Source organism: Excalfactoria chinensis, chromosome 1, assembly GCF_039878825.1.
Source record: "Excalfactoria chinensis isolate bCotChi1 chromosome 1, bCotChi1.hap2, whole genome shotgun sequence".
NCBI lineage: Eukaryota > Metazoa > Chordata > Aves > Galliformes > Phasianidae > Excalfactoria > Excalfactoria chinensis.
Genome location: NC_092825.1, coordinates 180758144 through 180786126, shown reverse-complemented (window position 1 = coordinate 180786126; position 27983 = coordinate 180758144). Strand labels below are relative to the sequence as shown.

The window sequence follows — 27983 nt, the reverse complement described above, 5'->3', positions numbered from 1 at the left end:
CAAAACATGCGTTAAAAATCATGAACAACTGCAGAAATAATTCCATCAGGTCTTCCTGGTTGTCAGAGCCGGTCAAGGAGAGGAAAACTCCATTTTAACCAAATGAATGCCAAATGTGAATTCTCCATTCCCATTGAGCCGCTGTTGGAAAAACACAGCGGGCATTTCTTGGTGCGCATGGTGACAGAAATCCCTCCTGGATGGGTGACCGCCATTGAAGAGCACTCGTTGCTTCAACACACATTATACGTCGTACATCAGGTTATTTCAGGTTTTTGTTTTTGTTTTTATTATGACAATTTACATGTCATATTTATATGAAAGAAATGACAGTAGATATTATAACAAAAAAAAAAAAACATTATGAAAGAAAAGTTACACAATTAGGCCTACAAGCTATAAAATGGCTTCAGGCCCAGCTTATACACAAAGAGTTCTGACCAGACTGTAGTGAGACAACGCTGAACAATTCATTAACAAAAATATTGGCACCAGCCTTAACATTTGTTTGTTTCTTTTTTTACTTCATTTACAAGGAATACAGTATTTAAACAGTTGTGTACTGCAAATCTAAAAACACGAGCTGTTAGTAAACTGCAGTTAACCCTTTGAGCACTGAGGCCACCGTGACTTCCATTTGCAAAGGTTTTAATGCGTCGTGGTTCACATGCGCGCGGTATTGCTGGCGAGGGGGGGGGAAGGACAGTGAAAGCACCACCCAATTTATGTGCAACAATGACAATTCCAGTTTTTTCAGCGTCTCTCTCCCCACCTCCCACACACACAGTGTGCGTCCCCTCGCTCCTTTCCCTTTCGTATTGTAGCAAGTCACAATGGAAGGGATTTAAAAATCAAGGTTCGGGACTCGGAAATGCACGGGTTAAGCTCTGCAAAGAGCTCGGCTTGCGGGATGTCTGGAGAAGGAAAAGAAAAACGAGGCCAACTGTGAACGAGACTGATGTTAAGGAGCTCCAGATTTCTTTGTGGAGATACAGACAGCACACAGGGGTAAGACAAGACTGTATTTCGTGTACACATATCTGGGATTTTAACCTATCCGGCAGTTTCGATCTAATTGTCACAGAAATCGGAGGGCAGCCATTCTGCTAGCAATTACCTGGTCTGTGCTGTTTGGGACAGTGAATGCACCCAGTGCTTGTCTAGCATCTGCCTAAAACTCTGCACCTATCTGAATGCACCGTCGTGCATACTGACAACGGTGACATTAAGCGCTTGAATCAGTTGAATGCCATCTCATGGCTGCTGCAAATCTATGAAGCAGGGCTGGCCACGAGCAGCCTGACTGGCATGAAAAACAAACTGTTTTCATGCAGGTTAGGGGGAGGAGTACCATGTTAATGAGTATAGCATAGGAATCAGATACTGTACAAGATTTTAGAGACCGTATGATGAGTATGAAATGAAAAACTAAACAAGGTTTATTGCTCTATGGTTTGATTTCCTTTTCTACCACTAACTTGAGTAGCAGATTAGTATCTGTTAAGGACTTTTAACTAATAAATGGCGCACTGGTAACGAGGCCTATTGTAAATTTTAGAAGAAGGACTTTATCATTTAAGACAAGTTCTGACAGACTAATTCTAAGTATCACTAATCAGTTTAGTCCCGTGGGACATAAAAAGAGGAACAAAGGAACCTGGGTGGGCTCCAACCAACGTCCCCAAAGGCAAACATTGTCACAGTACTCTACGGACTGATCCCAACCTTCTCCATGCCCATGCTGTGCTGGTGGAACCGCTCCCTCAAGGAAGGAGACTGTGAACAGCTTTTCCTGTTGCTCTGAAGGTCACGATGAGAAAAGGAGGGTGTCAAGATGATTCTCTCACATGGAGACCTTCCATTTGAAATACAGTCTTTAAAGGGCAAATCAGAAGCAGTTTTTAGGCCTGTCCAAGACCCATCTTGCAAACTGCATGGGCTTGCATCCACATTTTCCTACTCCGCTTCCCTCCACCCACTCCCCATCTCCTGTCTGTGGAAAGAGCATTCCGACAGCAGGAGAAACCAACTCGGTCTGCACCTGGGGAACCAGTGAGACTGACTATACACAAAGTGCTGCCAAGTGCACAAAGTAAACCAACTGAAGGAATAGAGCAACTCTACCTTTCAGTTTTCCTTAGTAACCTTTGGGGTTATATGTAGCAATAGTAGATCTACTTGCAGACACACCTGCCTTCATTAAGCACGTGTCCTCTCTAACTGCTGGATCATCCCCTCTCCTGATCACAAGCTCAGCTGTGGGGTGCCCAGCATTTACAAAACGATAGTCAAAAACCCAAGCTGTAGGACTTGCTTTTAATCGCAGTTATACCCGGGGCCTTTACACCACATCCTCAACTATAAAAACGTCTCATCTACTTAAGAGTGTCCTATTCTTTCCCCCAGAAGCTGTACACATTTTTAAGTGTCATACTAAGCAATATACATCTTCTGCAATATACAAAATAAGTTAAATTATTCCGAAGCATTGGGACAAACAACTCCCAAGCACACGCTTTTGCCCTATGGAACTACCTCATGGAGTTACACCTAGCCTAAAATAAGAGCTTGGTAAGTGATGCACGTTTTCAGAAGGGACCAGTAATCCTCAGCACCCCGACTGCTGCGTGCCCAGCTTCAGGGGATAAGTATTTCTGGAGCCAAAGTGTTCCGCGAGGTCCCCAACTCCACAGCATCACAAAGTGGTCACTGAGAACTGTAATTACTTCAGTATATGCTGGATAATAAGTACTGTTTCTGTTGGCTTTGTTCAGTTTCTGTCTTCTGACTTATGAAGGGATACGGCCCCAAGCCCACTCGTTCTAGAAGGGGAGGAGGAAAAGTAAGATCCCAGGAAACGTGGGCTTCATCCCACACATCCTCATTTCAGACTGCAGTCCTACAAGCTCCCATAGACTGTTTAAACTCTGGAAGAGTTGCAGAGCTGTGCTCCTTTTGCATGGATTGCTGGAGATTTCCCCACCACGTTCAACATTTTGTTTTCCAGAGAGGTACAATTTGAAGTTGTTTGATATTTTTACATATATTTATACATGAGAAGAATTTATATACCCAGTGAACTGAAAGCAAATGCAAATACGTATCTAGGGTGCACGCTGCACGTTGGATGCTGAACACAAGCCTGTGGATAGCATTCAGTGCACACGTACCCAATCCAATTCTCAAGGCCTACACGTTGCCATTTTGAATTAGATGATACAAACCCCTTGCCACCAAAATTCCTCATTTACTTTTCAATTTTATATATATATATAGGTGAAAATAAGTAATCTGAAACAACTTGCTGAAAGTTTCTTAATTCCCACCTTTCTGGTTGGATTAATGCTCTGCATTCCATAGTACAGAGCGGCCGTACTTGGCACATCACTCATGCTCATGGCAAAGAGACAATCCTTTATCTTTGTGGCACCCAAAAACATCCATTCCCCAACTCAGTTTATAGTTCCTTCCCTCCTCCAGCGCTTCTGAAGACTCACACAGCCCACAGAAATCAGTTCACTTTCTTCCTCATCAGTTACACTCCGAAGGATCTGCAGTTAAACAAGACACAGCTTTTGGTGTCAACCTGTGTGCAAAGAGCAGGAGATGGCCACATAAACTGCCTCCGTGCTCAGCCAACAGGTGTTCTATTCTGCTGCTTCCATTCAGTCCATCGTGTGATAAACCCCTGGCCAAATGCATTCTGCTCCTTACACACCCGGAATTTCTGTCAGCCCAAAGCCACACCTGAAGATGAGCGGTCAAAGGCACGTGACTTCGGATCTCATGATGCATACAGTAGAGCTGCTGAGGACACCACAACACCTGGAGGACATTCCCACTCTGGGATCACATACAGATGACACAACAACATGAGCCCCATGTAGCAGCCAGCTGGCCTTGTGTCTGAAAACATCTTTCCAAACAGATTAACATTTCCAACAATGCTGGAAGCCTTAGACGGGAGAGAAAATGGAAGCTGTAAAATCCTGGGCTCTGTAGAACATCTAGGTAGATTTTCCTTGCACAATATTCCCACTGGTCTAAATCGGGACCTTGGGATCCAAGGGATGAAGCCATCCCAGCTATCGGAGGTGACTCGTGAGAAGGCAGAGAATTGTTCTGTAAAACTGACCAACAGAAAGTAACAACCCGTCTGTCTACATCAGTTAAACTTGATGCTCTTGACATAAAACTCAATGCTCCGCTCCTGCTTTCTGGTCTTCTATTTCACTCCTGAACACAGTGCTCAATTTCTTCCTGGTTGGTGTATTCACTATTTTAACTGCTTTGTATTTTCCTACATTCACAATCACTCACCCACTACATCTCCAGCATTTGGGGCTGTCTACAAGCAAGAACGTTTTCTACAGCACTGATCAGACAGGAAAAGGCTCCATCTGGCAGCAAAAAACAGATGATGGCACTGCCAACATAAATGAGAAGTCACTTGTTGCACAGTGTTGCTGCATGGGAATCAAGACAGTTTGCACTGCAAATATTAAAAACGCTTAGCAATTATTAACATTAGAAAGGGGAAGCCAAATGTTCTTGCTTGTTTCAAAACACGAGTGTATTAGAAATGTAGAAGCACTACATTTATGCATCACCCAGGCAAAGTAAAACAGTGTGGTAGCTAAAATGCTACACACGCTTTTAAGAACATTCTAAACCCTGTTTTAATACCCGCTCGTGAAATCTGTTAGCAGTTAACATTGATAAGGTGGGAAGATATTTAATGGCGTTTGATTCTCATTTAGAAAGAGCATGATTTCTGCTTTTTTCTTAATCGCAAGCTTGCTTAGCACAGCAGATAATGAACGAGTTCTATCCTTGCAGCTGTGACGATTCTAGTTTTGGATGTGCAATGCTAGAACCCAATCGAGTAACAGTCACGGAGTGGTTCTGATAGAACTCGTGGAGAGAGGTGGGGGAAACAAAACCAAGACTTGCCAGGCCAGAAGTAGGTATTTTTGGATCTAGGTTTTCTAGAGAGGTATTTAGTAAAGGCCTAATGCCGGTTTTAGTAGAAGAAAACAGAAGTGCTTCATGACTGACTAGTAAATACAACACAATGAAAGGGTATCAGGTGGGGCAGGAAAGGAGAACTCACTCCTCAGTGGCAGCAGCAGTTTTGGTGCATCCATTGCCGGCAATGGACATCAACACCAGTCAAAAATCCAAATCTCAGAGCAAAAGGAGTAACAGAGGTGACCTTTTTGGATTTCAACGTTTGGCAGATCTTTTTCAGCTGTCCGTGTGCTACAACACAGACAAACGCTACAGCCTGCATCTTAATTCCAAATGAAGAGAAAACTCAACGCTACCCAAAGCGAATATCAGCTCTGCTCTTTCTTACGTGCCCACGTTTGTTGGTTTTGTCTGTAGTCTCCATTTGTTTTAATGATGGCACACATCACTTCGGGCCCTCTCCAAAGTCGATGGGACGTCTTGGAGCCGAGCGTTTCCTCTCAGAAATACTGCCTTCTTGAAATCAGTTTTGGTCACGGGACAATTATTAAAATGTATTTTAAGAAAACTCTAATGGCCAAAGGCCAACACTACATTCAAAACCTGCTAATACATCCAGGCAGATAAGTAAAATCAAAACAAAAACACACACAAACCCCAAACAGAAAACCTCCAAAAGGAAAACTGTTCCATTTGTTTACTTCAATTTGAAGTAGATACTAAGGACATGAATGGACCAGTCACGGCTTATTGGAAAATCCCTCAATCCTTCGATGCGCTGTAATTCGGCGGTCAGTGCAGTTTGTACAGACACGTTCCATTCGGATACTCCGACAGAAGGTGGAACCCAAGTGGCCAGGCAGCTACTGCAGGATTCTTTTGTCTGTATGAGTTTGCAGCACGTCTAGATGCCATCCCGTTTACAGACCAACTTCACATCACTGCGTCCTCCCACTGGACACCGTGCACAGAAGACCATCTGATGAACTACGCATGAGATAGCTTTGTGAATTCATCGCTAGCATGTTTCAACTGTCAAAAACTTCATTACAGTACACTTTACTGTACAAACACTTTAAAGGATGTTTATTAGGAAAGTCTGCAAGTCATAATGGATAGTAGAGTTCTTGTTTATGGTACCTTCTTGGCCTCTAGTAATTCTGTTTGCCTCCGATATTAAAATGAAACTGCTTCCATGAAGGTGATTACTAATGAGCTATGGCATGTTAACCTACAACTCACAAAATGCGACAGTACAGACGTTAAATTGGAGACTGTCTGTTAAGTTGTAATCTAAGTTGTGAACATTTAAATATAATATATATCTCATATGAAAAAGCTAAAGCACAAGTGCTTCTGCACCCCGCCCACCCCTTGAGCCAAACCCACCCCAAATTCCGGTTTGGGCCCTGACCGATTTGGAATGCTTTCTTAGGCCACCCATTTCCACAAATTTGTATGCACTCAGGAAATATAAAGCCAAAAATATACAAATCTCTTGTTGTGATAAGGTTTTTTGTGAGTGAAATTACCCAGGACCGTGGACTTGGAAGGAGAAAGGGGGGTAAAGAGAGGGGAATTTACAGCAATTCTTCTTCAAAGTTCAAAACTGGTCACTTCACAGAAAGACTGCAGGACTGGTGAAATTCTTGCTTCTAAAAAGTGATACTGTAGTGGAGAATTTTCTAGGAAAAATAAAACAGCTTTTAATAACTGGCCCGCTGGTATGAGCTACCGTGGAATAAATTAGCACAAAAACGGAAGTCTTATAACTGTTCACTGTTACAGACGTAATCAACAAGGTCAGTCACTCTCAAAAGTTCATCTTCATCTTCCTCTGGCCCTACCGCTTCCTGCCCGCTCCCCGTCCCGTTGGGCGCCAGGCTGGCGCTGGCTGTGCTGTCCTTGGGGGCTTGGGTCTTCTCACTAGGTTTGCCAATCAAGTTCTCAATGGTTTTACCTGGGCTCTGTCCGTTGGTGGAAGGCAAGTCCACCAGGCTGTAGTCCAAAGGGCTCTCTACTTTCCCTACGTTATCAAAGTCATCTTCGTCGTCACTCTCTATCCGGTAGCAGTGCTTCTTGATGTCTGGAGGAGCCTGTGGCGCTGGCAGCTTATTTGCAGGGTTTTCTGCCTCCTCGTTCGCATTTTCGCAGTTATCTTCGTCGTCTGTTTCAATTCTGTTGAGCCGTTTGCGGACAGGCCTCTCTTCATCTTCCTCATCCTCTCCTTCCTCAGAGTAGTCGTCCGTACTTCGCCGACGTTTTCGAATCAGTCGCTTCGACTCTTTTGTGGAATCATCATCTTCGGAGTTCTTGGACGCGTAGCTCTCTGGAATAAGCAGCAGACTTAAAGCCGTTAGCAAATGTGAGTGCGTGCAAAATAGTTACACTCCTATTTTTTAACGATTTACACTCATCAAAACGCCATCTCTCTCTCTGTCTCTCAGCACACACATTTCAGTCTCCCTCCTAAGTCTCCCAACCACGTCAACACGCTTGCATACTTCTCACATTCTAAAGAAGCTGCTCAAACAGCAAAGTCCAGCTATCTGTTGGTATTCTGGTATTTTCAGTGTACTTACATTTCCAGTAACTGCTACATACTTTTTAGACTGAAACCGTAGGAAACTACTTGAATGGTACTAAATGGTACTAAAAAGCCAGTACCAAGAATGCCTGAAGAAGTGGGTTTTCATGTACAAAAGACACCATCAATCAGGCACTGTTTAAAGTCACAAGTGCAGTAAGCAAGGAAAAAGTCTGCCACCATATAGCAAGTCATGAGCAGGCAGCCTATATATCCTATTTCTGAGAACAGACTGTATATTGAAGAATGAGGTCACGTTTTCAAGATACCATATGGCTGCATTACATACTTGCTTCCATTCATGGAAGAGCATCTTGTAACACTCTACAGACTCAGGCCAGCACTTCCAAAACTTACCTAAAGGTGCCCTGGCACCCACTGCAACCTGTAAAGCTCAGCACATCTCAGCACCAAACAGACGGTTCTCATGAGCTGGGCATCAGAATTAAAAGGACCCAAAGCCAGTGGCTGTTTGCACGAGTTAATTTTGTATCTAAATACACATTGGTGGCTCATGGAGTGACTGGCATTACTGCGAGCAGGTTTTCTGTAACATCATACACACCTGCACTGATTGCAGCACCTTCAAACAAGAGACTGCATAGGGACTGGAAAAGGCTGAATGACCACAAAGGAAGGTAGGGCAGCATACCGACCTACACAAAAACAATCAGGGCACCAGAAGGCAAAAATAATCTTTGAGTATTCATGGAGAAGGCTTTGTGGCCTCCTAACCAGAGAAGTGGCAAAACAGTGGCATTAATTATAGCTGTGAAATGCCACCACTCATTGCCAGACACAGTCAAGTCAGACCTGTGAGGCCAGAGCAGGGACAGTGACTGAAAAGTAATCATAACAGCACATCACACAGTACCTGTGGGCTGCTTCACAAGGAAACAGCTTCTGAGAAACATCAAGGAACTCCACAAAGAAAATTTTCTGGGCATCTCTGAATTATATGCACTTTTCTCCTTAGGCTAATGCAGCAAAGAAACCAGCTCCATCAAATCAGACTGTGTATTTTACCTTCGCTATCTGAAGTGGAGAGCCTGCGTTTATGAACTCTTCTTAACTCCTTTCCGTATCGGACACTTTTCTGAGAGCCATCGCTTTCTGAATCCTCCTTGTAGTTAACTTGCCTCTTCTGATTCCTTCTTGATCTTCTCCTCCTGGTTTCCAGGTAATCATCATCACTGTAATCTGTGTAATCACCACTCTCTGTACAGAAGAAAACAGCCGTGTCTGTTATTCCATTGAGACAAAACTGCACTATTTAGCTTAGCTTCAGACCAGCGTAGATAAAACCAGGCACATTTCCAGCAGAGGAGAGTCTCAGCCATCACACCTCATTAGCCTGACCTACCCCAGGCTCACACATCAGTTCTCCCTTTCACTGCCAGCAGCGAATTGCTTGCTTTTAAATAACCTTCTCTCAAATCTTCCTCCATCCAACTCCCCCAGAGCAGGTTTTCTTCACGTGTTTTTGTTCCCTCATATCTACTGGTGCCAAAGATGCTTCCTCTGCAATTCCTGACGGTTGAAGCAACCCGAATCAATGACGCATACATTACCACTTCCACTGGGAAGCCCCTTCTTTTATTTTTCTTCAATTTAAATGCATTGCATTCCACTCAAATTACTCTCAGAACACACAGATGAACAGAAACAACAAAACGAGAATCCAGTTAAGATCTGACTTTGGAGTATTAAATCATTTACAGCAAATCTAGGCTCAGAAGTTCACTTACAGCAGAAACTATGGAGAAGAAACTTACCATCACTCTCAGTTCTTCCTGCACTGGACTACCGCACCTATTGGCTTTAAGAATTGGATGTATTTACATTTTCAACAGTTAACGTCAGCTCTGAGTCAACTTCTGCTGCTTTTTCACTGAGCTGCGCCAGAGTGATCATCCTGAGGTCACAGCACACTTCTATATGCAACACATACTGTTCTTAACTTACTGACACCAGTGACAGATCAAAGCAGCAATCCTCTTTACCTCCTAAAATGTTACAGAAAGGGTCACAGGCAGGCAACAAAACACTGCCTTCAGAAAAAACTCCTGTCTCTGGAGACTGAAAACAAAGCCGCTCACAGGGAACGTTACTTCTTTAACTCAGAGCTCAGACAAGATCTTGAGGACAGCAACAGCCATATAGAATTATGCTGGAATCAGTGGGGCAAGGCTCTACCAACCAACACTGCTGCAAAAGAAAACTACGCTGCATTCAGTGTTTCCTCTACCATTGAAAAGGTAACCACGCTCTGTACAACTGAATGCCATACAAAACTGATGGCAGCTGAAGGAATCAGGTGATCTACACCTTTTGGAAGAAGCTTTTGCAAAGTTATCCAAGAGGTCTTTAAGCACATATAGGGAAGAATATTTTTGCCTCCATCCTTTGTATTCCCTGCAGTCATGTTCCAAACAGACACGTACAGGAGAGCTGAAACTGCTCACGAAGGACACGACACAACGGGAGCACACATTTAAATAGAGACTTATTTTAAACGCCAAGAACCTGCTGCTCGGCAACAGTTTCCTTTAGAACACCCACAGCAGAACAAGCAGCAAATAGCTTTACGGACAGGAACCAAAGATGACATTCACTTGACCAAAGGAGCCAAAACCAGTGGTGTCCCTGTCATGACACAAAACGGAGACTTCCACTCTTCCTCCCTCCAGCACAAAATATTCCATACATTAACAAGACCACTTATACTCACCAGATTCTCTGCTTGAATTGTCCTCAGAATCTTCCTCTTCATCGTCTTCAGAGTATTTTTTCTTGACTGTTTTCCTCCGTAACCGCCTGCTTTGCCTCATGGGCCTGGCGAGGTGCCGCCTGGATATGCGGGCACAGAACTCGGAATCGCTGTCCTCGTTTGATGGTGGATCATCTTCACTTTCGTCCAGATTTTCCTCTGATATAACAAACTCATCCTGAGATCTGTTCAGAGAGAGACCACAGACAACAGAGAGCTCTGAAACAAAGGATCGAAACACAACCTCCACTTCATGAGCAAGAAATACACACAAAGCAAGGTGCTTAACATAGCTGCACAGATCTGATAGAAAGGATGTGTACTACAGATCCAGAGTGAGCAAACTGCCATCACTGACATGGAGTTTCTGTTCTCTCTTGGAAGACAGCTTTACAATGCATGACATTACACAGATGACACAGTAAACATTACATCACATTCTGTGATTCTGTGAAAAGCTCAACTAAGTTTCTTCATTGAGGCTTAACGAAAATCTAAAATTATCATTATTTTTTAACATAATGTATTTCCCAGGCTGAAAGATAAGAAATTCCAGGGAAAAATAATTTCATTTGGTCTCTACAGCTTCACATGACACTCTGTTCACTCAGTTCTCTGCACTGTAACCCTCTTCTTTGGCTGTGTTCAAACCTTATCTTTTAGAAAGCAAAAGGCAAGAGTTGATTCCAGAACCCAAATGCTGAGGTTTGTATGTTGAAGTAATGAAGAAATTTTACTTTTCTGATTTCTAAATGGCAACCAGGCCAAACAAAGATCCCGCGGAACAGGACCTATTTTCAGAAGAACAATCCGCCTCATTTTAGCTACACCTTTGTTAAGGTGTTGCTTAAAATGGAGGTTGGGTGACTACAGCATGTGGATCTGAAGTAGTTTTTCTCCAACACAACTCAATTAAACTCAACCAGGAGTATTTTTGCTGGCACTGTGCAGTAGTTGTTCCAGATTCGGACACATTCTCCCAACAACCATTTTAGGGGCACTGCAGAGTCACAGAAACCCAAAGCAGGCAGTGAGTCGTGGTAGAAGATAAACTGGAGACCTACCCATCACTGATCTTAAACTCATCCTCGCTCTCTTCCTCATCCAGATTACTGTCACTATCCAGGTCGTTTAGTCGCCGTCGTTTCTTGCGTCGTGCTGCAGCAGCCCTTTGGGGTCGCTTGTTTTCTTTCCTTTCTTCCTCTAGGATTGTGGAAATGTCTTTTCCACGATGCCCTGTGATGTTAGACATGTCTTTGCCTCTGCCAATGCCTGAATTCAATGACAGAAAGAGGAAAATAAGAACAAGATTATTTTTGCTTAACTTTGCTTGTAATTCTCTTTCATGCCTCTTGCTTCAGATAATTTTCCATAACAGAACAATTTTTTGATGCTGTCTGAAGTCTTATTCCTGACAGACACAGCCCCAGTTGTGGTCCCCCCAACACAAAAGACAGAAGGTAAACGATGGCATTTTGCTACTTAACCACAAAGCCCATCATCCCCCAATGACAGTGTTTGTTGAGGATTTAAGTTATATTTATTAATATCTTGTATAACACACCCACAGACACTTAAGTTTCAGATTGCCTGCGTACATCCGCTGGCCTTCTGAAAACAGCTGTCTGTATAGAGATGCCAGAAGCCATATAAGGAAGGGATTAAGTTTCACAGCAGTTCTCTCTACACAAGCTAAGGTGACGCAGAAGCACAGATTCATCAGTCTCAGGTACTTTGGAAGGTTTCTCTTTTGTTCCCAAGCAGCAAGAAGCGAAACTGCACTTCACTCATGTACAGCTGAGAAGTGCTCACAGGTCTGCATTAACATTTCAAGACTGTATTTGTAGACCCAGCCTTCAAAGGGTCCAAATGTGGACCCATTTCCGAACCCAAAACCTACAGGTGTCGGATGTCAGTGGTGCCAGCTGCCACTCTCAAATTCAAAACATGGTGAATTAATCTACAAAATGTCCTGTCATGATTATTTACTGCATTCATGCAGTAAAACATGTACAAGTTGAATTTAACTATCAACACCAAATGCTTTTTTGGCATCTTCTGGCAGCTTGGCATGGTCATTTCCAAGGGAAATTACTTAGTGTGAGTGTAAAAGAGCGATAATCAGAATTGCAGATTGCACTGTGTGAGTGAGAGGACTCCATTCATTGCCTGTCATACCAAAATAAATTCTCAATCTTCGTACCACCACTGGAATGAAGAACAAAAATGAGAAACATACCTCCTCCATCCGCTTCCTTGATGTCATCTTCAATTGCCTCGTCAATTGCCTCATCAAATTCATCAAACCTAAAAGCAACAGTTTTCATTTATGATTTTATATGACGTTACAGAAACAAATCCGAAACTGCTGTAACCAACCACACTGCATAGGTAAGGGGCTGCATAAATGACAAAGTGACCCAGAGAAAGGGGCAGATACATGAGAAAACAGACATTTTCTAAAAGATCAGTTTATTATTCCTATTTGCAAGCAAAGTGTTTATCACTGCCTGACCTCTTGGTACTGAGTTACACGAACAGAAAGGCAGGTTTGTTTTACATGACGCATCGCTGAATTTAACGATATATAATGTGAAAATGATTTGCAGTGGTATCGGTGGCACTTTTCACACAAAACATAAGCAGTTCCTTCACACCTTCTATAGGGATGACATACACACTGCCAATTTGCAAAGCAGGCTTCCTCGAAAGCACCTATTAAAGCCAAGGGATAATTATTCACCCTGTCGAAATTTGCCTTGAGAATTTGTTTCACGTAGCTTCACTTCTGCTCGCATTAATTACACCTTGCAGACAGGCAGCACTCTAAGCTGAACGTACTGTACAGAGCTCATCGGAGTGACATGCAAATAAACCATAAGGTAACATTACATAACGAAATAGGAAAAGGGAAGCAATTTGCTTTTGTAAGCCTGCCTCAATCCCTGCTCATGGAGTGGCTCATTGAAGGGGAACAGCAAAAGGAGGAGAAAGGAGCCAGTCCTACACAGAAGATGGATTCTTTAGATGGTTTCTGCAGTTAGGAACTGCAGTTTGTAATGAGGGACTGTTATCTGCATTACCCAAACTCCACCTTGAGGAATTACATGCAAAAAGTACAACTTGTGTTACCTTTGTAGGAAACATTTTGTTTAGACTATTTTCTTCTACTTGTTTCTCTGTTTTTATAATAGAATTGACTGTGTGTGAGACAATACTTTCACCAAAGATTTGGCTTGCCAGTCAGTAAAGAAAGATTACAGGTACGTCTATCTCTGTCCTCCATTGTAACTTCCAGCAGAAGACAAGAACAGATCTGGTATTACTCTATAACCCAACAGCAGCCTGTTGGGTTATAAAACAGGTGACTGATTGCTGCTCTTTCTGTATATCCCGAGAACTGTACGTCACATTTAAGGCAGCTTTACACAGTAAGGAAGTAACTCTGAAGTTACTCCATCAGTAAGACTTGTCCCATATTACTCAAACACTATTCTCCCTCTAGAGCGCTAAGAAAACCCTTTAAAATGAGAGAAATCACTTAATGCTCTCAAGTCACAACCTGAAATCCAACGTGGGCTGACAACTGCTTGTCAATTAGCCATAATGGCACATCATTGCTGCTGCTGCTTTATTCAGAAAGCAGGTTTTAGCTAACCTCACAAAAGGAAAGCACAGGCAACAAGAAAAGAAACTAACCTGTCTTCAGAGAACAAGAATGCTACACAATACAGATTTGTCTGTAAGCAGAATGAGACATTTAGCATTTATTTTCCCCCTCGGAAGGAAAGCGCGCACCGTTCTCACTGACACTAATAGGACTTCACTGCAGACATACAGATTTGAAGTGACACACTGACATGTGCAATACTTTCACCAGCTTAAAGTTATGTGCGTGATGCAGTCTGTGAGACAGACTGTCATTTCCTATCAAAGACTGATTTTCAGGAGCAACATTACAGGAAACATTATTTCCAACAACAGTTATTGCTTCTCTATACCATGTGTCCTGGAGATAGCAGCAAATCTTATCTAATTGTGCCCCTGGCATCGTGCTCCTTATACAAATACTTAATTCCACAAGCCAGAAATGACATTTTTGTTAGTGTGGCTTCCACTGTTAACTTTAAAAGTTACAGAAACTCAACAGCTAAGTGAGGTCAGCATGAGTTTGCTGAGCAGGCTGCAAACCCAACACAAAGGTCACATCTCAGTGGCACAACCAGACTGAGTTTTACCACTGCTGTAAAGCTGTGGAAGTTGTAACATTCTCATTTAGTATGGTAAGGGTCTACAAAGAACAAGCACTGTGGGACAGGCAAGACTCCTTATACCCTTAATGCAGTGGGACAAAAAAACACAAGCTCTCAGGCAGCAGTGCTCTTCACCAGTCCCCAAAGAGTAAAAAGAGATGGGAACTTCAGGCCTTTAGACAGAAGCAAGAGTTTTCCCTTCCAACAGAAAGCAGGAGTAGAATCCATTTGCTTTAACTTACTTTACCGTTTTTCTTCTCCAGCATTGCTGAACAAAGTACCACACACGTGTTTTAATTTCTTATGCATCCAGTTTTCAATATACAAAGTAATAAGCACCTCCGTTTCACAAACATCCAGCATAACCGGCATGCAGAGGAAACAACACAGACACTTGAATTTGGCCTCTCTCTTAAATGTAGAAGTGTGCAAGAGAGAAGCAGGAGGTTGACTGAGAAGGAGAATGATGGTATACTTTGTTTTTGCTTTATAGGCTGTTTAAACAAGCTGCCTACCTGTAGCTTATGCATTTTCGGGTTCTAGTAGACCTCCTTTCAAGCAGCTTTGATTTGTGCTTTTTGGAATCTTTCTTTTTTTCTTCTTGACCTTCAGGGATTTCCGGCTCCTGTCGACATAAGACAGAAGTGTTACGAAGTTCTCTTCACTCCCTCCAGATTTCTCACACCACACAATAACACATGGCTCAAAGGCAGAGGTTCCGCTGTACCACTGTGTTAATGCTACAGCAGCCAGGCGATGCTCTCAGCACCTGTAAAAGCAGCAAGCTGAACAAACTGATCAGGAAAGTCTATGCGTATAGTGACTCTGCCCCTGTGCCACCACACTGTTCTCTGACCCATATAGCCAACAGCACCGGTGGCTTGTGCAGGAGCCGGCTTTGCTCTGTCCCTTGGTTGAGTTTCAGACTCCCAGCCAGAGAGTCTCTTGCAAGTCTGCGGTATCTGCTACCATTTATCTGCTGTCTAGAGACAGAGGGAAAAAAGCTGGCTTTATTACAGTGGAAAGTCTATACCTAAAGAGTAGTTTTGTTTTAAACTCTCATGGAAGAAGAGATGACACAATTTTGGATGAAGGCTACAACATGCAGAAATTCACTTGGAAATATATTTGAGAAATGAACAATCTCCACACGAACATAAAGATTTATTTTTTCCTTTATATAAAGTGAAACCACACAGGAATATCTGATAAGTTTTTTGATAAGTTTTTCAAACGTAACTTCAATGTCAATTTGTGGGAGGGATGCTCATAGGGACCTATGCTTTTAATAGGTACTACCTCCCACCCCGGTCAAAAGGCAGGAAACACTCATCTCCCTCCATCGCTTCTAAAGGAAGGCTGTGACACTGCCTCACACATAGATACCAGAGTTAATGAAACGGAATCCTACCCTCAGAACTCACAGAATGGCAATGGATTGTACTGACATCCCAATTTTAATGGGGGAAGTTGATTCTGAGATTCTTCACTGATGGAGGAACTTAAACCTCCTCCTCCCCACTAAAATAAAGTACAGACTAAAAGGAAGGCCCTGGAATTGTTTCTGTCCTACATCTACATTGATCTTTCATTTCAAGATACTCCCAGCCCTTCCAACACACCGTTCAGAACCTCCTTCCTTGAGAAGAGTAGATAATAAAAGAATAACACCACACAGACACATTAACTCACCTGCGGTGGAATGATGTTCTCAATGCTGATACCCACGTACACCAGTCGCTCTTTTCTTTAGGAGAGAAAAAAGAAAATAAGCTCATAGAAAGACTGCGGATATCCAAAATAACACTGCAAGCAGCACCACAACCATCCCAGGAGGATGCAACCAATTGAGAAGTTATTACTGTTGGAATTACATACTAAATCCCATGTGATTACATTTTCCTGTATGAATAACATGATTCCCAAGGAGTTCTCACAAACAGTGGGGTCTGAGGATGCACAGTGGCTGAAGGATGTGTGGACAAGAGAACAGCCTGCAGGATAATGAAGACATCCTATGACTAAGCTGATAGGAATTACTGGAGTGCAGGAATAGCTAAGGAAGAAGCAGGGACATCTGGTCCAGAGAACCAGGAGAGAGAACAGTGCCCAAATATAGTAAAAACTACTGTAAGGAAAAGTAGGCTGCCCTTATGGTCCACAGCAGGTAACAGGATTCAATCAAAGTAAAAGTGAGTTCAGGCAATAGCAGCAAGCTTAGCTTAGCAAGCATCCACTGTCATCTGAACTGCCATGTCTGGCTCCTGGCCTCTGCTGCTGCTGTGACCCCGTACCTCTACTTCAAATGTGCATCATTTTGTGCAAATGAGTTTCCAATACTTTGATTAGTTTGGGAAGAATCTAAGTCAATTTTAAAGTAGTTTTCTGACTAGCCTTCTGCACTATACATTTTTATGCAACAACCTTCTGGAGAACTACATGCTGAAAGCATCGAGCACCATATTTTTGTATTAAATAAAATGAACGTATCTAGTTCCTAAAATAATACTGACAGAGAGTACAAATGGATTTTAGGTTATTTTAAGGCCAAAAAGACCATAAACCTTGACAACTCTGTATTGTATCTGAATAGAAAATACTGGTTTTCTATTAAAGTAATTGTCTGTGCCTCCTAAAATCAGATCTCCCAAGTGACAGAGCAAAAGACATAGTCTTTGTCCACCCTGAGCACCATGAGACTGGTTGGATGAGGAGGAAATTCTACCCTTCGCAAACTCACTATGTTCTAAAAATGCAGCTAAGTAGCATCTTAAGGCAAGGAATACAACTCCTAAAATCAGAAAGGAACTAGAAATAAAAACATTTTAATACGCAGTGAATGTCTCTGATGGTCTTTTCCATTTCTCATTTCTTTTAATGCAAAACACGAAGAGATGGGAGGGATGAGAAAAATTCAGCTGTTTTTAAACATGATCCATGAAGGTTCTGAGACCTGCTTTGCCTCCCCCAGCTTAGGTACGCACTAATAGTTCAGTAACACTAACCAACAGTGTACAGATCTTAACCAACAGGTTTGGAACTGTGGGATGCTGATGAGCCCCAACTAGTTACAAACACATACTGTAAGAACCTAGAAAGCATTGCTATGGGGAAGTTAGGAGTTCATGAATGGAAGAGCTCTGCATGACGTGGCCTGCAAGTAGAGAATCCCCAGTGGGATTTTCTATGATGAAGTCTGAGAATCTCTAGCAAGATTAAAAGTGGCATCCAAACAGCTCTGATACCCACTACTGGCTTGTCACAGCACATGACTACAGGAGTTTAAGTGTAGACACCTGAAATCCAGCCAGGCTGCTGCAGCAGCACCTCAAATTCAGCAACAGGAGAAAAAAGAAGGGTATGACTTCGATATTCAATCAGATTCCTGATAGGTTGGGAATAACTGCACAAGCACAACGGTGTCACCAGTTCAAAAACCAACACCGAATCTGATAACAACACCAAGAAGCTGTTGAGTTTGAGTGCCTATGATGAGACAGATGTTCTCCTTCCCAGCAAAACAGGCAAGAGGTCCCGTGACCTTACAGGAACATTAAGGTGTTCCTATGCCCCAATCAACCAACTGCAATTTACACAGCGATAAAACAGAACAGGCTATCATCTCCTCTAGCACCACAATTCTTGCTCTCTTCAGCCTTCCCACATGACAGTTTACTAAATCATACCACCATCGGGTTGAAAAACTTTGATACTCCCATTACTACGTCACAAAAATCTTCATATCCCAAACTCACTTCTCTCTTTTGAAAGGAAACCTTTCATGGTGCACAACAGAAAACATCAGGTTAATTTGGAATGAGGATCAGATTGCAAAATGGTTGTGAAGCATCTGTTTCAGACACCAAAGACTGCTACTGTATTGACTGTGTGCTCTCCTTTAACATTAGAAAGCCATATTCCCATGTAATGCCACTGATTTCAAAGAATTATGGCAGAATGGAAAACAACTGCATTCCAAGTAATGGTTGCCAGTATTTACCGAAGCAGGACCAAAAATATTGTTCACTTCCCAGCATTAAACAGAGCAGCAGACACAGTTCTTCTGTGTCCCACATTCCTGCACAGATGGAGGCTGTGCGTAAGTTCAGCTCACTCACAAAAACAGCTAATTGCTTTGTTCCCACAGCTACAAATTCACTCATTGGCAAACCAAGGGTAATTTTACTATAGTGTGAGCTAGATCCACACTGAGCGGAAGCTGAGAACAGCTGGTACCTGATCTGCCCACTATCACTGTTGCTGCTACAACAGCAATCACAAACAGGAGGACTGACAGAGGCTGAACACAAACATGGATGCTGCTCCGCTCCCCCGAGCACCAAACCACTGCATCCCGTGTGGTGTCAGTGTCATGTTACAAACACAAACCTGCCCAATTACTGTATTTAAAGGGGTCTCATCTTCAGGAGAATTTTGCCTTTTAAGATATAATTCATGCAAAGTTGTGTTTAATAATGCTTATAGATGATGCCTTTAAATGTTGCAGAGCGCTCAATGTACATTCTAACAAGCTGTATGTTACACAAACTCTGTTTCACATCCCTCTTTCCCAGATCTGAAAACTGCAGATAAGATGTTCCAAGCAGTAAGGATGCTGCCCACAAACACAGCAGACTCATTTGCAATGAGCTTTTGGAAATGGCTGGAGTGAATGCAAAATGTCAGCCAAAGCTGTGACTCAGATGCATTACAGCAATTGCATCATCTTGCAAAACAGGTAAAGTCTAACAGAATCTAAAGCAACAAGACTCAGAAACCACATTAATCTAGATTACCTTTATACCAAAGGCAGGGGATAACCTTGCTGTCAGCAGGATATTTACACGTGGATGACAGTATTAATAACATGCAGCCGAACCAGTGCTGAAAACCATTTGAGTACAGCTATGGGAAAGCCAAAATCACCTCCTGACACCCTGACCCAAGTTCAACGCAAATTTATTTATCTATCTTTTCTAACTATTGGACTTTTTCACCCCTCTTACAGCCCCTCCCAGCACTGCAGCACCAATAACCACTAATCAATGTGAAGACAAAACTGGGCTTGCAATGTCCCCGGTCTCCAGTTTCCCTGAATGCATGTACAGTCACAGTTAGCTGTGAACACAACCATGCAGCAGTACCTGCGTTCTGCACGCTCCTTCTTTTTTAAGACGACATCCAGATCTTGTAGTTGTTCTTCTAATTTCTCACAGAGCAATTTCTAAGGGAATGAAACACAGCATTAATTTCTTTCTGTTTCCATCTCCTGTTCAGATACTTCATGCACTATTTCTATACATATCAACACACGTAACACAAAGCTTTGTTAACAGGGCTATCTGGTATTTATCTTAACCTCTGGAGAGATGTGAGTCTATGGACACCACAGCTGAAAGGTATAGGCACGCTCCAGCACCATTTTTAACCCAATATTCCACATCTTAGAACGCCATTCAATGATCCAGGAGCCACGTGTAACAATGACTTCTTATGGACAAGCTGTGCCTTGTTTCATGTCCATGCCCTCATCACACTATTTCCAAGGATGATCATCACACTTTCACAAATCTGTTGTTTTTCACATTGTAAATTACTAAACAGCAACCAAACAAGGAGATGCCTGAACTGCAAGCAGCAATATGGAACCATTTAAGGAAGAAAACATTCTTGTGATTCAAGATCATGGCTACTTAACCCAAACTACTTCTCAGAAGACGACTGAAAATCAATGCACAATGCAGCCATGTCACGCCGTGCTCAAGGCAGGCAGTTTGTAGAGCAACAGCCATTTTGACATAGGATTTTTCTAAAGGAAAGGAAGATCAGAGATCTTCAGGCAGACGTGCATAGGACAGTTCCCCATTCATTTAACAGGAACAGCACTGCACTCTCTCTGGTTTACCCTTCCGAGCATCACCACTGCAATTCCTCTATTTAGATATGCTTAAAATTAAACCAGACATACGCACAGCATTTTTAAGTTGCTCATACTTGTCTGTTACTCAGCAAGGAAAACAATGGGTTTTCTAGGCGATGCTAACCAGAAATGGCAGCTTTTTCCACCAGCTTCTGAGCAAAATGTCTCTGAAGGTGGAACAGTACTTCAGAAACAGCTGCTTGCTTTGGTTCCTCATTATTCCTTGATGGATGTGATTCTTAAGGCTCCCTTCCAACTTGGGAAATTCTACGATTCTATGCTTCCCCCTCCTGGATGACAATATGATGCTTCTTTGGGAAAAATTATGGTATCATACTCTTAATACTATGTTATTCTTGACGTTGTTTAACAAATATAAGAAAAAACCAGCAAGATGCAGTACTCATCACTAACACAAGAAAGAAGGGGAAAGGAAAACCACCTCATAAAGCAGTTTTACTAATGGCTAAGGGGAAAGATCACCTACAATGCATCACAACTTTGTAACAGAAAAAAATAAGATGAAAGAAAGAAACTGTTAAAACTCCCAACAAATCACCACAACCACAACGCTGAAAGTGAAGTGGAATAGGAACCATACGTGCTGGCAAGGTGGGCAGAACCATTCTCCATCAGGGATTATCATCAAAGGAGGACGAAGGCAAGCTGTATGGTATCCACTGTCACAGGAGTCACATAACAAAATCTGTTGAAACAAAACAAATCATGAATATCTTTTGGCATTCGCAATGTGGAACAAGCTCCAGAACTGTTTTCCCTGCCAACACAGAAGCACTTCATAAATACTCAGGACTGTGCCAAAACCAAAAAAAAATCCTGTATCACTTATCACTGGATGTTTCCAAGGCCAGGGGTGGTTTTTATAAGCAAGTTTATGTATCACAGTTTTCCACTTTAGCACCAGATCTCATCTTGTGTTGTACTCTCAGGCAGCTCAGCACTACTGGATTACACAGACTGAGTACATGTACTGTGAAATCCTGTAATACTTTCCAGACCCTGGACCAAGTAGAAAACTACATCTGGACAAGATGTAGTGGGAACTGTTTTCTCTGCGCATTCACATCCACATGAGGGATATCTTCCACACATCTGAGAATATGCTCATTTTGTGGACTCAAGGGTCCACATTCCGATTTCTGACCTAAATCAGAGGAATCTATGACAGTATGTACTGCTGATGAACCAGGACCATAAACATCAGAAGTGCTGAAAGCTTGTTGGGCTTCTACACACAGCCCCAAAGAATGGTGTACCTTCAGGCACTCCTCTGACCTACCAGAACCGCCCAAATCACTCAAAAGAAGCTTTCCCCCAAAGCCTACCAGCTCAGGGTGGTTGGGAAGGCCACACTTCTTGCATGGCTCATCATCGTCAGCAGGTGCGGCTTCTTCTTCCTCCTCTTCTTCCTCTTCCTCCTCGTCATCAGAGTTTTTTTCACTCTCTGAGTCTTCACTGTCTTCGTTGCTTGAGTATTTCCACCTGCCACGTGTTCGTGTACCCGTCCACCGAACTTTGCTTCTCTGAGTGATACCATTTCAAAGAGAAAACACAAAGGAAACTTACAGTTTCTTCCCAGATCCTACAAGACACTTGTCTCTACAGCAAAGTGATTCATCTCAATCAGAACAGCTCACAAGAGAATAGACACCTTCAATGAGCCCTGAGGTTCAAAAGGATACTAAAGGGAGAAAACTACCTACCTACCTGCAGAGAGAAATGTTCAAATCAGATTTCAAGCCAAAAAGACAGATCGGTGACTGAGACCCTTCCACTGTGAAAAAGTAACCTTGTTTGTGAATGTGGTAAATCCCACATTTCACATTTTTTTATGATAGTTCTCCTCAATCCCAACTGAATAGATGTATATATACGGTTGGCTTTCTTTTCCTTTTTAACATAGAATCACAGAATTATCAAGGTTGGAAAAGACCTAAAAGATCATCCAGTCCAACCATCACCGATACTTCTCAGCTAAATCATATCCCTAACATACACTAAATCTGTTTAACTTCGCTTTAGGAAGCATGTTTACACTCTAACAAGTACATTAATTCCAGTGTTTTCAAAGCTCTCTTCTATGACAGGCACAGTATTCTGAAAGAAAACCAGTGCACCATTTAAGGGCACAGTCTGCTTTCACATTTATCCTTCTCCATTCTTTTTCTTAAGTAAAAAACTGATTCATTAGATGCTAACTGAAAAGGGCATTCACCCCTTTATATCATTTCCACCTTAATAAAATAATCACATGTCTTACCAGTGACTAATCAGGACATTTATTTATGCTAAAGAATGGAAAAATGACTTCTCTTATCTACTACACGAAGTGTTAAGTTTTATCAGAGATTTGTTTAAGATATATTTTGGATGAAAAAGAGAATTCAATTACAACTCAGAATCTCATTTTGTATGAGTTAAAACTACACCCTACAACCAGGATATTTTAACATCGCAATAATACACCAAAAATTCAATTTCTCACAAATATTTTTTACCCCCCAAGACACTGAAAAAGGTAAATACCCTTCCTAGGTTTTTCAGCTGAAAACAGCTTACATTTATGACGAGGTTAATTGCTGATCTGAACCAGTTAAATAAACCAAAATGTACAAAATATTCTGCAGGACACACTCAAGCCACAGCAACACGACATGGGAAAATTTCATTTCAGGTTCTTATCATTAACTTCTGTCTCTTCAGTGATGTCATTATTCACTAAACCATAGTAGAAAACTGTACTTTAAATCCACAAGAGAACTGATTGAATTTGAGGCTTCGTCATATGCCATCGTTATTTCCAATCTGTTTTTAAAGACCCTTTTCAAAAAGAAAACCAATACAAAACATTCAGTAAAACTGTCTGTTTATGAAGGTGATTCAGAACTTGCTGAATATGTGAGAGCGTTGGTAAAACTACACGACCAATGAGGAAATGCACAGTAGTGAAAAGTGAACAGGATTCCAAGTCGATAGAAAAGAGCGCACTTAAAAACACAGCCTGCTATTTCCTCCTTGTTTTTCTTTGGCATTGCACATCCAGAAACATAAGGAAGTCAAATGAATAAAGTTGTTTATAATTACATTAATTTACAAGCACTATACAGATGCACATTTAACTTCTGTATTATTTTTACCTTGCATGCTCCATAATCACAAGTTCATCACAAAAAAGACCCCTCCACCCAGAGCAAATTGTGTGTCCCATACATATGAAGCTGTAATATTTGTTTCTTTGCTTATGCTCATTCTCAAACTTAGGGGGTGGTTTTAATGTGGCTGAGTCCACTAACCAGACTGCAAATCTAGCTCCAAAGGGAATTAATCCTTAATATTCTTCTGTAAATGCATATACTCCTATTAGGAAAGACAGTGGCAGCCCCAAACGGTAAAAGCATATTACCTTGTTAACCTTAGAATTGGACTCCTTCTCTTGTTTTTTCGTGTCTTCTTTTCTTTCCTGCTTATGTGCAGTTTTCTCCTCTTCCTCTTCAGGTCTTTTTTTGTCAGATTTCTGATCCCGAGTCTCCACGACTTTTGGGGTAGGCTTAGATATTCTCGGGGATCTCCTTAACGTGCGGCCGGCAGTGACGTCTTCTGGGGGTGTTTCTGCCTTTCTCTTCCTACTGGAGATCCGGATAGTTAATTTAATCCCTTCTTTCTGTCTTTCAGAAGTTATTTCCTTATTATCTGTTGTGCAGCTTTCTCCTTCAGAAACTAGTTTATACTTAAATTTGCTTTTAGGTGTTGGGGAATCCTTTTTACTCTCGGAGGAGTTCTCTAGATTGGACGCATGGGCATCATCTAATCCCTCTGGCTCTGGCTTGGCAGCTTCAGGCTCTTCCTCTGGTTTTTCAGGGCTGGATTTTTCTTCTATTTGGCTTTCCTCAGGGAGAGCAGGTTTAGCATCAGAACCCTCTGTTTCCAAAATAGACTTCTCTAAAGTAACAGGAGAAGAAGATGGAGGGGGTGTCTCGGCAGCTTTGGGAGAATCAGGTTTCTCCTCGGGCTCACTTCTGCTTTTCAAGGTCTCTTCCTCAGATGGCGCAGGCTTGGGCAGTTCTGCAGGAGCAGATGTGTCTGTGGGCTTCTCCAGCTTCTCTACACATTCTTTGGGTGGCGGCAGTCTGTCCTTTTTGATTATCGTAGCTAGTTTCTCTTCGGGTTTTTTGGCACAGTCTTCAGAGTTTGAAGATTCTTCCACTACCATTTCAGTAGGCGGACTGTCAAGGTTCTCTTTTTCCACAGGACTAGATTCCTCCTTTAAAGGCACTTTCTGATTGGAAACCTCAGAGACCACAGCCCCTAGTTCTTTCACCACGGTTACTGCATTTTTCTCAACCTCGCACGCTTTTACGATCTTACTAACAGAATTTAGGGAGTCTGATACCTTTTCCCCACTTTTACCGTTTTTCTCTTTTAATGAGCTGCTGTCTTCCTTCGCACTGACATTGTGCTCCGACCTATTATTTTGTATGACACTTGGAGTTATTTTTTCACTGCTAACCTCTCCGTTTACCAGCACTTTCCCATCAGGACATAAAGCAGTAATTGTAGGGACTCTCTTAAATGTTTCCTCTTCTGGTTTCCCCTCTTCCTTCAAGACATCCTTTGTTGGAGTCACACATTTACACAGGGACCCCTTTATAGGACTGTCATAATCATCCGTCAGCTTGATCTCTCGTTTTTTAAGAGGTATTTTTGCCTGCTGGTCATTTTTAAGTTTCTCACTTTCTTCTACAGATTTCTCCACAATTTCCTGGGGCGTTTTGACATTAACACAAAATTCTAACCTCTCGGGCTCATGAACCGCTATTTTGTCAGTCGAACTTTTTACTTCTTTTAAGTCCTTTGGTTCTATTTTGTTTTCCTTCGCCTCTGCTTTAACAGGCTTGACATTTTCTTTAAAGGAGTCACTTTCTTCCTTGACAGTTTGTTTCTCTTCGTTGTACTCCGAAGGCTTCTCTAACTTTACTATTACTGGCAATTTAATAATTTCTTTTTCTTCAGCCTTCTCTATTTTTGTCATGTTTTCATCCTCTTTGACCACAGGAAGAGGAAGACTTTCCAATTCCTTTGACTGTTCCTCCACCTCATCTTTTTCTTCTTTGATTTTTAATTGGTTTTCTGTTGACAGAGAAAAACAACGATGAAACAACCAGGGGACCTATAGGATTACAAACAGCATCCATCAAAACGAAGGTGTATCTAAAACATCAACAACCCAAAGCCCCCTGCAAATAAATATTCTCTCCTGGATTTATTAGGAGTCTGGCTTGTCTAAAGCTGTCATTAAACAAGGAGGTTGCCAGTTTTTAGCTACAGAATCACCTTTTGGCTTAATTGCACACCAAGATAAATCTAAATTTCAGAAGCTTTTGGTGGACTTCTATACTTATCTTCCTTTATACACCTCATCTTCCTCTTCAGATGTAACACAATACCTTCAAAGAACAGATACAGAAAACCTGAGCACAGCGTGCAAAGAGCATCAGCTTTCAAGAAATCTCACTTGAGTGTCTGATTTTCCTTTTCACAAACCAGACCATGCTGTAAGATCCCACGTTCTTCAAGTCAAATCCCACACACCAAATCATAGGATGGCTTAAGTTGGAAGGGACCGTAAAGATCACAGAGTTCCAACCCCCTGCCATGGGCAGGGCTGCCACTATGTCAGGCTGCCCAGGAGACCCAAAGCTCTTCTAGTACTCACATGGATCAGTTCCCTCTTGGTACACGTTCTTATTTCAATAAACATCTAACTCTTGTATTTCAACATTTCAGAGGAGGAAAAAAAACAACCAGCAGAAATTTCACCTGTATTCTCTATTTCTGGGCAGTGACTACATCTTCTATGTAGAATCAAAACACATCTACCAGATCGTATTCTACATTCAGTTAATTTGCCATTTCTAAGAAAAACACACCAGAAAATCCTGCAGAGCTTAAAAAATCAGATCATGCCTTAAGCATTTTTGCATCGTTGGGGCTCAAAGTACAGTTTCAGCACTCAGAAGAAACCATCCATTTATTCTGTTGCCGTGTATTTCAGACAATTGTTTATCATTACTGAAGCTATTTAACATTTCAGATGTTTCATTTCGCCATGCTTTTTGAGTCAGGTAGGGACAGAGCTAATTAGAAAAAGCAAACATGATATAGTACAGAGAGTGTAACAGCATCTTCTACCATCTGGAAGATGTTACAGAACAGGTGCGGTAACTCATAACAAAGCCATGTTTTCTTTCTTCTACCTCAGCCCTCTCCCTCCACACTGGTGTGATTCTTTTCCAAGCTGAGAGCTTCCCAAAGTGATTACCAACACGCAGGGCAAGTATGTGAATTAATTACATTTAGAGCAAATAAACATTTTACAAAAGAAAAGAGTGGTGAGGAAGTAGTCCTACATTTTAGAACGTTCCTAAATACAAAGAGTGTACCCAAATAAACCTCAGCAAGTAGCAAAGGGTGCAAGATGCATCTCCAGATGTAACAGATGCACCACAAGTAATAACCGTTTGAAGGCTGAAGGATGCTTGTTTCTCCCTTCATAGAGGTAATCACCACTCTGAGCTCTTGTAACAATAAAGCCACCTCTCTAAAGACATCTGCCAGTAATTGACAGTGACACATTCAATGTGCACGTATCCTTCCTCCCTCTCTTCACTTCTTCCTGGATTGAATTAGTTGAACCATTTCTTCCCACCAACAGCTTTCTCCCCAACTAACGTCACCAGAATCCCCAAAACCTCTCCCTGCACTAATAGAGCAATGGTTGTTCTAAGATCTACTTTTATAACTCTCTCAGATGCTAAAAAAGCACTTTGTGTGCCACAGTGACTCAGCAGATGCACAAATTGTCTTAATGCTATCTGAGTCAAGCAGGCTTGGTAAAAATAAACAAGGACTGAATCCGTTTATTTTTGAATGAATGTCTTTAATGCTATCTGGAAAGCTTTATTTCAGTCCTTCCGATAGATTTTCGTAGTACCTTTGAAGGGCTTTAATACATCCCTAGAATTTGAGGATAGTTTGATGACTAACAGGAAGAATTATTAAACTCAACTGAAATGACTTAAGTGCTGCTCTGTGAGTACATTGGCTGTTATTAAATCACAGCACATATAAATAGTGCCATTAATCATTAGGTCTGTGGGACCAGTGCCTAGGAGTGACCCCACGTGGCAGCAGTGACTTTGTTGACACTGAAGTGTGCAATTGTCTGCAGTGGAGACTTTAGTTGCTATAAAATGAATTATTTTGATTTCAATAAAATCCCATTCAAAGCGGAGGTCTTGATTACATTATTTAAGCTAACCTGACTAATTCTTAGTGAGGCAAAGGCAAGATCAGTACTCTAAAATGAACTCTGCAGTATCAGTAGCCACACGGATTGTGTTGTCACTTACATGCAAAGGTAGATATTGGAAATGTCTTAAATGGAGACAATTCTCCCTGTGT

At 41.9% G+C, this 27983-nt stretch overlaps 1 protein-coding gene across 1 annotated transcript in view; it reads right to left on the bottom strand.

Moving 5' to 3' along the window:
• Positions 1-292: 292 nt before the first annotated feature.
• The window catches only part of RSF1 (remodeling and spacing factor 1), a 56867-nt gene continuing 29176 nt past the window's right edge, over positions 293-27983 (bottom strand). Inside the window, exons 6-16 of the mRNA XM_072326976.1 lie at positions 23926-25649; positions 21848-22045; positions 21103-21207; positions 19726-19805; positions 16274-16328; positions 15097-15206; positions 12568-12635; positions 11393-11600; positions 10290-10513; positions 8585-8776; positions 293-7300 (exon numbers count right to left, since the gene is read on the bottom strand). Of these exons, the coding sequence (XP_072183077.1) occupies positions 6738-7300; positions 8585-8776; positions 10290-10513; positions 11393-11600; positions 12568-12635; positions 15097-15206; positions 16274-16328; positions 19726-19805; positions 21103-21207; positions 21848-22045; positions 23926-25649 (3527 nt within the window). The 3' untranslated portion in view covers positions 293-6737. The remainder of the gene's footprint in view (positions 7301-8584; positions 8777-10289; positions 10514-11392; positions 11601-12567; positions 12636-15096; positions 15207-16273; positions 16329-19725; positions 19806-21102; positions 21208-21847; positions 22046-23925; positions 25650-27983) is intronic.